General features: G+C 47.1%; 1 protein-coding gene across 3 annotated transcripts in view; it reads right to left on the reverse strand.

Annotated features, from left to right (window-relative positions):
* Positions 1–313: 313 nt before the first annotated feature.
* The window catches only part of RGS6 (regulator of G protein signaling 6), a 288338-nt gene continuing 276085 nt past the window's right edge, over positions 314–12566 (reverse strand). For all 3 annotated transcript variants that reach the window (XM_074867962.1, XM_074867960.1, XM_074867961.1), the window contains one exon: positions 314–4799. In XM_074867962.1, the coding sequence (XP_074724063.1) occupies positions 4749–4799 (51 nt within the window). In that variant the 3' untranslated portion in view covers positions 314–4748. The remainder of the gene's footprint in view (positions 4800–12566) is intronic.

Consider the following 12566-nt stretch of genomic DNA (forward strand, 5'->3'; position numbering starts at 1 on the left):
GACAGCAAATGGACACACCTATTCTTTGCCCACCATGCTGAGTATTATCTTATGGCATATCGATTTTTTCTAAAGATGTTTCACTCAGAGGTGAGGTTAAATTTAAAAAAAAAAAAAAAAAAGGAGAAGCAGGAAAGGAGATAATATTAAAAAATAAAACTTCAGAAGACACACTGCTTCTGTCACTCAGCTGGAGACACTGAGAACAGGGTTAGGCCAAGCCCTGCCCATGGAAGCATCAAGGACTCGCACTGAATCCATCACGATTATTCATGTGCGCATGTGTGCATGACAGACAGAACAGATTTCGTCCTTATTGCTTTGACTTTTCCAGGATGCTCAATTTATTTGCGCATTTCAGGAAACAGACCAGTACAATCAGATGTTCTGTACCTGGGTTTCCCTTCCCCCACCCCAGAACAGAAATAATTATAGGCTAAAAGCATCACCCATGCCAGAAGATGAGAGAACCAAATCCTTTCCAAGGCAAAGGACTCACCAAAATCACCGTGGTTTCACCTGAGTCAGGACTAACTGAAGAACTTCACCACAGTCTGTGACAATTTGCTGAAGAGACAATGAGTCCATTTTGTATTTTCAGACCAAAATAATAGACTGGATGGGGGTATGCTCTTGCTTCAGCTTCCTTGAAAGCGGGGAGTGATAGGATTGGTATTGCTGAGATCATTCCAGAATTTGGGTTACCGTGCAGAAAACTGACTCATGCCTTGCAGTCCAAAATGGGGCATATTTTGTCTTCATTGTCTTGCTACCAGCTCTTGTAGGATTTGACTGCAGCATGGAAGCATCCTGATATAACTTTACAGTGCATCATGTTGTTGTTACTGTAGTAACTTATTACTAGGACACCTTGTGTTATCTTTATTGCTGCAGTACCTGGTACAAATGTACCACCATTTGTCCGCACACACCATTATTACTGTCTTATTCCCCAAACTAATTTACTGCAGCGTCCTGTTGTGTCTTATTGCTGCATTATCAAAATGCTACTTTACTGCAGTGGCCTGTGTTACCTTATTGCTACATTTATCCTGGTATTATTATGTCAGCTTACTGCCACTTTTTATGGCTGCCCTGCTACCATTTTATTACAGTACTCTATGGGATCTTAGCACTGAGTTATACTGAGAGTACATTAATCCATTTGCTTTAGCCTAACGCTGTCTGCACAGGCTTGTCGAACCTTCCTAGTGCTTGCCCTGGTGCCATTTCGCCACAATAGCCACAAATGCTCTGGATACTCTATTATCCAAGTAACAGTGTACAGCCATATTTCACAGCCATAGCCCTGTAAGTATGGGAAGCTTTGTAGCTAGCTTGCACAGCATGGACATCATAAAAGCTTTACAGACTGCCTTTCCTTGAAACAATGCCGTTTAGAACATAAATAGAGGTGGAAAGCCGATTTCCTAACTCATCTTCAGGACGATGAGGTAGTTGGAAGACATGGGACGCTTATAAAGCAGCAGATTACTGCTTGCAACACTCAACAGGACACCGGTGAGTGTACAAGAGTAGCATCACTTGGAATAAGCAATGATGTCATTAAAAAGCAATAATTCAATGATGTGGTTCATGTGGAAGTAGTTACATGTTATTATCATCATATGTGAAGTAAAAGACATGTGAAGAGCAGTTCATACATGTTCCCAGGAGGAGGCCTTGTCTACTCTCATGTTTGTTTTAGAGAAATTTAGTCAGGAAATGAGGAGCAGAGCTTTCTTCTCTCCAGAGAATAGGCAGCTCTGTCCGCTCAGCTAGCCATTACTGAGCAGATTAGCTTGCACGAGTGTGCATTTAAATGGCAAGCTGTTCAGCATCCAGGCCCCCTGATGTACGCCCATATGCATGCTCTCTGTGTCTGTAAAAATTCCTTCCATGCACTCAACTGTTCAAACACAGCATATTCCCCACAGGCAAAACACTGCGGCAGCCAAGACGACGGTCCTGCAGGAACGGAGCAGGAAAGCCAGAGCAGGGTGCTTCGCTCACGGGGCAGCGGCACATCTCCAAGCTAAAGCCTGGCATTGCTGCTCCCTGGACAGACCATAACCCAAATTCCACCTGTCCCATGCACCCACCAGCATCCTCCAGTCCTGTCCACATGTGCCTCTATGCTGCAGGACACTGAGGAGTACCTCCATGGAGCTACCCCATCCTTCCCCCAGGAGAAGACCTGTCCAGTGTCAGGAACTCACTGCAAAGCAGAGAGCCCCTGGTAGCACTTCCCTATCTCTGCATCTTGCTACACACCAGAGTTTCATGCTTTATGCATGCATCCCGCTCAGGAATGCTCTGCAGACCAGTTTGTGGGTTCACAGGACAGACCTCCTGTGGGAAATGCCTCAGTCTAGAGGCTGGGCAGCCCTGGCAGTAGAGTAGCTTGGGGTGTGAGCAGCTGTTGGTTTACAGAGCTGCAGTGACACATGGCAATGGTGGGTTTGACACAGATAAAAACACCATCAACAAGGCTCTGGGAAGAGCCAGCTTTTGCATTTTCCTAGTGACGATGTAAGGGGACACATACGAATATGCATGAGTGGACAACCGGGCCTGGTATGCAAAGACCCACTATTATCCGAGGGGACCCTCTGGCTGGGTGAGCAACAGAGGACAAATGGGTCCTGCAAGGACAGCTGCATGACAGTTTGGAGGGGATCTAATGTCCCCTTCAGCGGCAGGACACCACATGAATGTACAGGCACAGCCACGATGGTTCCGCAGCCCTGGAACTCACTTGCGTGTCGTGTATGTGTAGGACGAACTTGGTCTGAAGACACACAGCAGGCTGTTCATGGGAACAGGCATGTGTAAAGGACAAATATCATACTCAATATTCTACTGTACATTCATGCACGTGTAGAGGGTCCTATGGACCTTAGGTAAAATCGATAATAGGAGTTCTCCAGGAAAAAAAAAAAAAAAGAGGTATCAAAATGAGAAATGGCATGGGTAAAGAGGGAAGGTAGTTTTTCTGACAGAAACTACGCTGGCCTGATTTTGTGCATACATAGGCCTTAGATATTAGAATAATACTTGCCTCAGAAGTGAATATTGTTGCTAGCCAGCTGTCTACTTAGCTAGATGGTTTTGCCTAGGCAGGAATGCAAACTTGTAGCCATATAGCAATTTCTACCACCTGCACAAAAAAGCCAGTTTGCCTTGGCATGAGTGAAGAAGGCCAAAAAATGTCTATTTTCACATATGCTTCAGATCTGAACTGCTTGCAAAATACAGGAGGTTTTGTGGCACTAAGTCAACTGAGTCTTGAAATTTTCATATATAGGCAATATACTGTATGTGAATGCAGTCCATTTTCCTATCTGTAGCTAGTATGTGTGGGGTTTTTAATTAAAGTCACTTCAGTTCTGTGCTCATCCTGACCTTCATACTCCCAACAATTTGAAACAAGCTATTGGGTCATCTCTTGCAGTTGTATTCAAGGGCTGTAGGTCAGATGAGTTTTAGTGGAAGCTCATTTCCTCCAGCAGTACAATTTCACTCTTACAATGGTGCTTCTCAGCAGAGTCAGTTATCTGAGCATTATACCACAGCTGGGTGTGCTGCTGTTTAGGAAGGGTTACCTGGCACCCAGCGCCCTGCCCATTCACACTTTGCTTCTGCCAGTCCCATCTCCATCAGTTCCCTCTTCACTGTAGACTGAATTTTGATACCTGCCCACATCAGAGTTGCCTTTCCCTGTATACACATGAGCAGATTTTTGGCCCTCTGTGATTGGAGTTGGAGTCCAATTCTATCTACTCGGAGTAAAGCTTGAACATCCATCATCGAGTAAGTATGCAAAACCTTAAATAAATAAAAAATCAAATACAGTATAAAACAACTCACTTTTAAATACCGCATGTGTGTGTGTGTGAGAGAGTGTGTGTGTGTGTTTGTGTGTGCATTACACATCTAAAACATGACTTTTTGAGCATCAGGCACAGTCTGATCACGTTTGCACTACACGCACATGCAGAGCGATTCCGCCGATGTCAGAAGATTTGCACCAGGATCAGTCTGACTCAATGGGGCAGATCCTCAGATGATGAAAACCACTCACACTCTTCTGACTTCAGCTGAGGATCTGGCCATCATCTCTTGACCTGCTACATGCTATTGGAGGGACAGCAGGTGATGAACCTAAATAGTGCTTTTTTTTTTTTTTTCTTCATTGCTTTAAAGGAGGGGAGACATAGGAAAGAAAAACAAAGTCAATGAATCTGCAGGAGAGATGCATTTGACATTTTGTGAGAAGGAGAAGCAGCTTCCAGCAGATATTTTATTGGATCCAGATGGCCACAAGAAAGGGAGCAAGTGAGATTGCGGCGCCATCTATTACAGCCATGTTTGTGCCAGGGAGAGAAGAGATGAAGGAAAAATACCAATCCCTCTCAGCTCTTCTTTCTCTAAGTTGCAGCTGGGTCTGTTTCCTTATATAACAAGACAGCAAGCCCTTGCCTTGTCGACCTTCTGCCTATGGTTAAGTGTGCTCCTCCAAACCCCAGTCAGAAACAAAGTACCTGCACAGAGCTCGCTGTCCTTATAAAGCTGTGCAGGGAGGAAAGCGTCGATGTAAACTGTGAAGAGAGGTGCTCCCCCGGCACATGGCTCTCCGCTTGCGCTTGCCCAGGCTCTGTTCCCCGAGGGGACCTGCTCTCCCCGAAATGCCCCATCCCCGGCAGCGGTCCCAGGCGTCTCTCCCGCGGGGCAGTGGGCTGAAGCCATCAGGAGGACTGCATCAGGCCCGTGAGGCGCTTGCTCGCCAGAGACTTTCCCTGGAGGGAGGGACAGACAGACAGACAGAAGAGACCCGGAGGCGTGAGTGATGCTGTGGGATAGCTTGGCTGTGAGTGAGAGGCGGGGGCCTTCCCCCAGAGCGGGGTGCATGGCTGCCCACCCCGGCCCTGCCGACAGGGAGGCAGGTGATGGGGTGAGCGTGCCCCCAGCATTTCAGGTGCCTGCGGCTTTGCCCCAGGCAGGTGGTTGGCAAAGAGGGGTTGTGGCTAGCAACGTCCAGGTGGCTATCGTTCAAGGGGACGCTGTATGCTGAAGATGTTTCCTTTCTCCAGTTACATGGGAACTGGTGAAAGCAAAGTCCTGCTGGTGCCAGGCCACGGCTCCCATGCAGAGCCCTACCCCAGGCCGGGCAGGGCTGCAACACCGAGGCTGCAGTGAAAGCTGGGACATCACAGCCTGTGAATCAGTATCCCCTGCACAGCGTACATCATTAACAGATCTAGGAAAAAAGTCTTTTCAGAACTAACTTAGCCTGTCCCTGCCCTGCTGCCTCCCCACTTTGTCCACTCCTTGGTCTCTTGTCTCCTCAGTCACTGCTTGCCCACTCCTGCCCGGCCTCCCTGCCTTCCCCGCGCTCCCCTCCAAGCCACCACGCAGGTGCGTGGCCATGGCAGCCTTGCTTGCACGCTGTGGGCACCCACATGAGCTTTCCCACTGTCTGGCGGGACCAAGGACCAGGGAGAAGGTCACCTGCCCATCTGAATCCCTTTGCTGGCATAGGCCACACAGTCCCTGCTTTCAGGAGCAAGGGAGGACCTACAGCTGGGCCTCTCCATTTGCAAGCAGTAGGAAGGGTACATCCCCACAGGGGATATTGATGGCTTTGCAATTACTGATGTAACAGTGAAAAATTGTTTCAGGTATTGCACCAGTTGCTGTGTTCCTTTGGTGAGTTTTCCTCTTGAAGAATGATGTTTTTCTTAAAAGAAAAAAAAAAAGGCTTGATTGAAATAAACATCCAGGGAATACCAGAGAGCTGTGGAATACCTAGCAGCTCTTAAACAACCTCCCCTACGTTACTATATTTAGCCAAGATTTCCTTCGCAATAGAAAGTCTTACTAATTGCTGTTTGAAAGAGCCACAAAAAGAGCAAGAGAAACAGATTATACAGTGAAAACGAGTATGTGCAAAATGTAGGAAATTTTGAAATGTAAAATTTAGCAGGCTGTTTGAAATAAGCCTCGTTTAACAAGTTAACACCCTAACAAAAAAGGAACATCCACCCACCACCCCCCTTTAATTTCTAATCTCATCCCATTTAGGGCTGTTGCAGGAGGATGTAACTGTTCCCTTATAGAAGTCTCATTTTGTTATTCAGATGTGTGCCTTTTACCAAATAATTTGCTCAGCTGCACAAACACATACTGCCGAATCTGGCCACTTTCTGTACATCAGCAGTTGTCTACTGGAAACACTGTCATCATTCAGACTGTCCTGCCCAGGATGAGAGCGCCACAGTCACGGCTCGCACCCAGGTCACAGCTTGGGAAGGACCAGCTCCCTCCTGGAGCTCAGAAGACATGCCAGCACCGCTGCCATTTAAGGCATGCATGCTTTCTTACGCTATAAATAAAATTCTCGATTATTATTATTATTTTTAAATACGCTTCTGGGAAGCTTGGCCCAGTATTACCCCAGGAGGTGGCCATGTCTTCTGCGGGGCAACATGTCAGTGCTTGGGGGGCTGCAACCCCGGTTGTCATTTTGCTGCTGTTATGGAATACCAGAGAAAGAGAGATAAGGAATTATCAGTTCCTGGATCCCCTTTATAGGAAAAACATAAAGATGTGGAAGTTAATTTCTGGAAGAATAACATGGCTGGTTTTAGAAAAAAAAAAAAAAAGTTCGTTTCCACCTATATTTGGATACTTCCTTAGGAAAAAAACCCAAATAAGCCTTGGGTTTGTAAAATGACTATTCAGTAAGACTCTAACTAATCTGCGACAGGCAGTTTCTCGTTATCTTCTCACAGGCAGGCGGCTTGGGGGTACGCCAGCTCCCTGCGTCAGGGTCCAGTGGGGGTGAGGAGCAAATTCTGGTCCACATCCAGTCCCGATTTCAACATGCACGTGTTCAAAGTGGGAAGGGGGAAATGCCAGTGCTGGGCCGGGCCAAGGGGAGGGAGCAGCTGACAGAAAGGCTGCCCTGGAGAAGGTGGTGGGTCAGAAACAAAGCCAATGGCTGTGGTTTCCGCAGAGCAAATGCTCACTCATGGGTTTCCCAGTGGCAACTGCTCCCCGTCACAGGCAAAGGTGGTGGGCTCCATCTGCAGCTCTCCCACCTCACGGGAAAGGCGTTAGCCTGGGAACCCAGGTCCAATGGCTGGTTCTGCTGCAAACTTCCCGCCTGCAGGCTGGGATGAGTCCCCAGCGTGGAGCCTGGCTGCCCGGGAGGATAACGGCGTCAGGGAAGTGTGAGGTGCCGAACAGCCTCACGCACAGGGACATGCAAACAGATGGGTGTGAGAAGCTCTGTTTTAAGACAGCGAGAAGCAGGCAGTGATATTGCCTGCGCAGCTGTTGTGTCCACCTCTGTGATCAGACAGATGGCGAAAGGATCCCTGGAATCACACAGAGGGTGAAATTTTTGGCTACAAGCAAGAGTGCTGGGGTGTGAGTGCAATGTTCAGCTTTGGTACTTTAGTGGCCCCCAACTACAGGCATACTGATGTAGGGGATTTTGTTTCAATTCAATGCAGAGACAAGCATCAGCCTCACAGCGTGGGTCTGAGCAATACGAATGACTGCAGGCTGGGGGTGGGTGGGATGCAGGCATTTGGTTTGGGATTCTCTCATCTTAGACATCCTCATTAAAATAAAGAGGATCAGGAAAAAACTGCATTTCATTAGGAAAACTGGTATCTGCTTCCTGTTACTAAAACAAACAACAAGGGAGCAAAATGTTGTGTCACAGGTGGAAACGCTGGATCCACTTGCTAAGGTAAATCAATATGACTCGGTTGCTTTCACAGAACTGCTGCTGATTTACACCAGCTGAGGGGCTGGTCCACAGGCATCTCTGTTTCAGGTTTAGCCCTCCAGGGCTTCTTAGGCACGGAGTCCAGGTTTGTGCTAGCCGACTGATAAAAGCCAAAGTGCAGCACATGCAACAGCTCCTTTGGGATGGCGCAGCAGCTCACTGCCAGCCTGCCAGACCTCTCCCCAGGACCCCCAGCCTGCCTGGCCAAACCCGCCCCCCCTGCTCACCAGGAGGGCATCCACGGCCAGACACTCTGGGATGGCACCAGTGGGCCTTAGTGTCATCGTGGTCCTGTGTCAGAAAAGAGGCGTTTGGGTGACCAGGCGAGGGTGGCCTGTGTTTGCCTTGAGACAGCAGAGGTGAGGTGCACCCCTCAATTTCCTGCAATCCTGCGACCCTTCCCTGAGGCTTGTGGGGCGTGAGCGCCTGGCTCAGTCAGGTGAAAGGCTTCTCTGAGAAGTTGGAGGTGGCTAAATTGGGTCGTAGTTGGGTACAATACATGCCAAAAACGTTCAGGCCCAAGAGGTCACGTTGGGTCTCATCTGACACTTGGCCGGGATACCCTTGGGGAGATCTCTGAGTGAGTGAGGAATTTTCAGATTATTACAATGTGGAAATCTGGCACAAAGAACAACTAGTTTCTGTAAAAAGGTTCAACCAAAATTAATTTTCTCCTTCCACATGTCTTTGTTTAGCATGAAACCAGTGAGTTCCCCCACATTTCTACCTAGTCTTTTCCTACTGAAGGAAAATGTCCACAACTCCTGCCTTATTTCCAGGAGAAATTTCATCTAAGCTGTGCTGACAGGGAATTTGGAAAGTATATGATTTCAAGCTCAGCATGACTATAGTGCTTCTTTTACTCTGTCATATGCATATGCTGAATAACTTAAGGCAGAATTAGAGTGGATGTAAGGAATAAACTTTTTAAATGGAGTTTAAAGCTTATAAAGAAATCCCCAGTCCTCCAGTTGCAAAATATTTGTCACTACAAATTAGGGTTACGACAATTAAAAACCCAGACTGTTGTTGCCCAAACAGCATAGCACAAGCAGTAGGGCATATGTTGTAGGGCATATGTTGTGTGTCTTGTTGGATGCAGGAAGGCTTTCTTTTCTCTCATTCCCTGCAAGCAGCTGAGCTGTAACACAAGCTTTCAGGCAAGGATCACTTGCGGCTTCACCGTGTCTTGCTAAAGGTAATGTCTGGTTCTCTCCATGCAGCTGAATGAATTTTTTTTTATATCCCTGAACACTGGCATGACAAGAGCCTCAGTTTTTAGAGGCAGTGTAAAAATCTGAATTTGGAGTAACCCAAGGAAAACGTCAGGGAATTCTTAATAAACCTTATGAAAGCGCCCCCCAGAATCTGACTTCCAAGTACTTGGCCCATCCTACTGCTTGGCTGCATGTCAGGCAGAGGACCAGACCTCGGCACTTGTGGACCATCAAGGGCTCTCACTGAGGCTCAGCGAAGTGAAGATTAACCTGTAGGTCACGGGAGATGCTTAGCATCTTTGATGGGTGAGCCTTTGCTGAGCAGCTACTAAACTAAAGTGTAAAATGCAATTAGCAATTATTTTAATGAAGCAGAATTCAGCAATTTAACGTAGGCAAGAAGCCAAGTAAGAGAGGAAAGAAATATGTCTGGGATTTGACATGAAAAGGAGACAGCGCTCCTTCCAAACGTCCTGTATGAGCCACCGGAGTCTCCATCTTGCTCTTTGCTTATATCTACCAAAACCAGCACTTTGTACAGTTGGGAGAGAGGGCAAAGGCTATGAACTATCTGTTTTAAACAATTTTAAACAGAACGTTTAGTTTGGTCCAGTACCTGTGGTTTCACACAATGCTAACGTGCTCTGCCCAGCACAGAGTGCACTTCGTGTATCTAGCATGCAGACATTCACCACCAGCATGCACGAGTCAGCACTCCCATGCATGCTGCCAACAACCTACCTGAACACCCAGGCAGGATTTATCCCATAGGGAGCTTTGTGGCTGCAGCGATGGGGGAGAGGAGGCATGTGGGGAGCTTCTGGTATGGCAGCACAGGCTCTCCTTTCTGCCATGTCAATACCGACCAAAGCGCTTCCATGCTGACTGGTCACCTCCCACTGCACCCACCAGCTTAAGACTTTGCTATAGCTGACTCCACTTCTTGCTTTCCACCCCTCTTTGGTCTTCAGGGCTGTCCTTTTCCCAGACTGTTGCCCAATCTGCTCCAGCCAGAAGCATCACCTTCTCGAAGGAGAAGCCATCTCCTGGGGAGTGGCGTTGCCCCCTCCCTCTGTGAGACCCCCAGCAGAGAACTGGGGTGTGTCTGCACCTCCACCGGACATGAACAAACCCTACCTCCATCACCTTGAATTTGAGGTTTTTCACATGGTGACAGGCACTACTCAAATCTCCTACATTTTAGCTAATGTACTACAAGAACTTTGGCAGCAGGCAGACAACATCCTGCCACCAAACTTTACTTCTGAAGAAAGAGATTGCCAGGGCCCTAGCCCTGCCAGCACTGTTTGGTTTTCAATGTTATATTACACTGCAGATCTTGGGGAAATTTTATTTTTGTGTCATTTAAAAAATATTCTTTTTATTAGATTTTTTCTCATTAAAAGATACATTGCAAACGTAAGATAAAGTAACATAAATTAATGATGTTAAATATGAAACAGAGTTAAAACATAAACAATAAAGGAAAATAACTTAGTTCAACACAAAATAAACACAGACACGTAAACTATGAACATATATAACATAAATTAGCACACAAATGCGGTGGATAATGCCACCAATTAAATGCTGACACAGACTGAAAACAGGAGCTGCAAAGTGGCTGTAGAGGGTAAGTAGGGGAGTGGCTGCTCCCAGCGTGCAGGGTGCTCACCCATTCTCACCAGCACGGTCTCACGAGTTACCCCCAAACTCCTGCAGAGTGGGCCCCACTCCTCTTGTAAGGCTTGGCTGACAAGTTACCTGAGCTTCTCACCATTACTGCCCATCGCAGCGAAGCGATGCATTAGGTTTTTACATTTGATACTGCTTTTTTTCTCTTCCAGCTTGTATCACTAAGGGAACAGATCAGAGCTGCAGTCCAGTTAAAGTTGTTGTTGTCCATACTCATTTTATTTTGTGAGGATTTCCTAGGCTTCCTAAGCGAGGCATTGCACTTTGCTTTGAAAAATACCAGCACACCACTGCGTATGGCACAAACCAGGAGCTGACACAAGCCCTGTACTCACCCACTCCTAGAACAGCTTCATAACAGTTGGGGCTCTCCTCTAGTATCCTACCAGCACCAGGAGGAAGATCCTCTTCTGCTGTGGAGCAGTCTGGGGTCCTTGCATCTGAGAATGTTTTTGAGCCAATTTCGCCATTAGTTGAACCATATGGATGGCTTAAACTTACCACACGGAAGGAGGGCCCTTCAGCACAGCCCTGCCAGGTGGGCCTCGGGCTATGGATCCAGGGCTCGTCCTTCCCTCCAACAAAAAAATGGGAAGACAGAGGCACAGATGGATCACTGCAGTCAGTATACAATGGTGTAGTAGAGTGTTTTTTCAGGCCACCTCAGAAAATGCCCTTACTGCATATTGTTAGTCTAGCTCTCAGGCAGGGTGCGATTCTGTTCTTCCCTTTATGTGCAACCAACTCAGTTTGTTTAACTGTCTTCAGGGGGACTGGGAACCAGATACGTAAATATCTTGCACAGTCAGAGGGAAACAGAACCACCACTGAAATATCAAACCCCTCTGGAGTATCAGAATAAGATTGGCTGAAATTGCAGCAGGGGCTAAGTCCACCCTCCCCTCCCAAACACCTTGCTAAGGTCCTGGTTCAGTACCTGCAGCCAGCAGCTAGACCTGTCTGTAATGGAAAGGTACCAACTTTTATCTTTCAGAGTTTGTATGTGGCTGGAATAAAAGACAGTAAATGAATAGCAAGTGTGTCCTGAGCTCCACAGAGTGCCTTTCATCCAGAAGGATCCCAAAGCACTTCACAAACCGTACACACAAGGATCACTCACCCACCGCTGGAAGGTACCGACCTCAGGGGCGAAAGGCAGCTGTCATTCTGCAGCACTACACAGTGGTCTTTGTAGGAAGGGAAGTGAAGAATAACTTATCCACTAGAAACAATGAATACTTATCCTTCAAAGGAGCCCCTGTACACAGAACAGACTACGCAGCACACATGCAACACATACATCCCACCACTTACCAAACTGACGAGCGTGCAGCGTAAGCCTACGCAGCACAGGCATTTTCCAGGTAAGGTGCTGTGCCGATACCAGGAATAGATGTGATGTATTCAAGCGTGCAGCAGCCAGTCAATACATGCGCTGTACAGGCCACGCACCCAGTCCTCCGCAGTGTCAGGTGCTGACACTGACTAGTTATCGCCCATAAGAGAACAATCAAACAGGTTGTGGATGTTGACTGGATCCCCTCACACCTTGGGTACATTCAGATGCTGTCCATCACCTATGTAATGCAAGTACCTTTTCGCAGCAAAACCCAGTATTTGTTAATGACGGGAGTAGTGGAGCAAGGACATTTTCCTTTAAAGTAAAATATCTTCCAGAGATAAAAATAAACCTTTTCCCAGATGTCTTTTATTGGTGCCAAATCTAGGAAACTCTGGTATCCATTCCTATATCCTTCCCTTCTAGCTGTCTGTTCTGATATCCACTTCATTAGCATTTCAGTGTATCACCTTTTATACTTCCCAGTTTTTCAACCACTATTCTCTACCCATAA

This window comes from Strix uralensis, chromosome 4, assembly GCF_047716275.1.
Source record: "Strix uralensis isolate ZFMK-TIS-50842 chromosome 4, bStrUra1, whole genome shotgun sequence".
Taxonomy (NCBI): Eukaryota; Metazoa; Chordata; class Aves; order Strigiformes; family Strigidae; genus Strix; species Strix uralensis.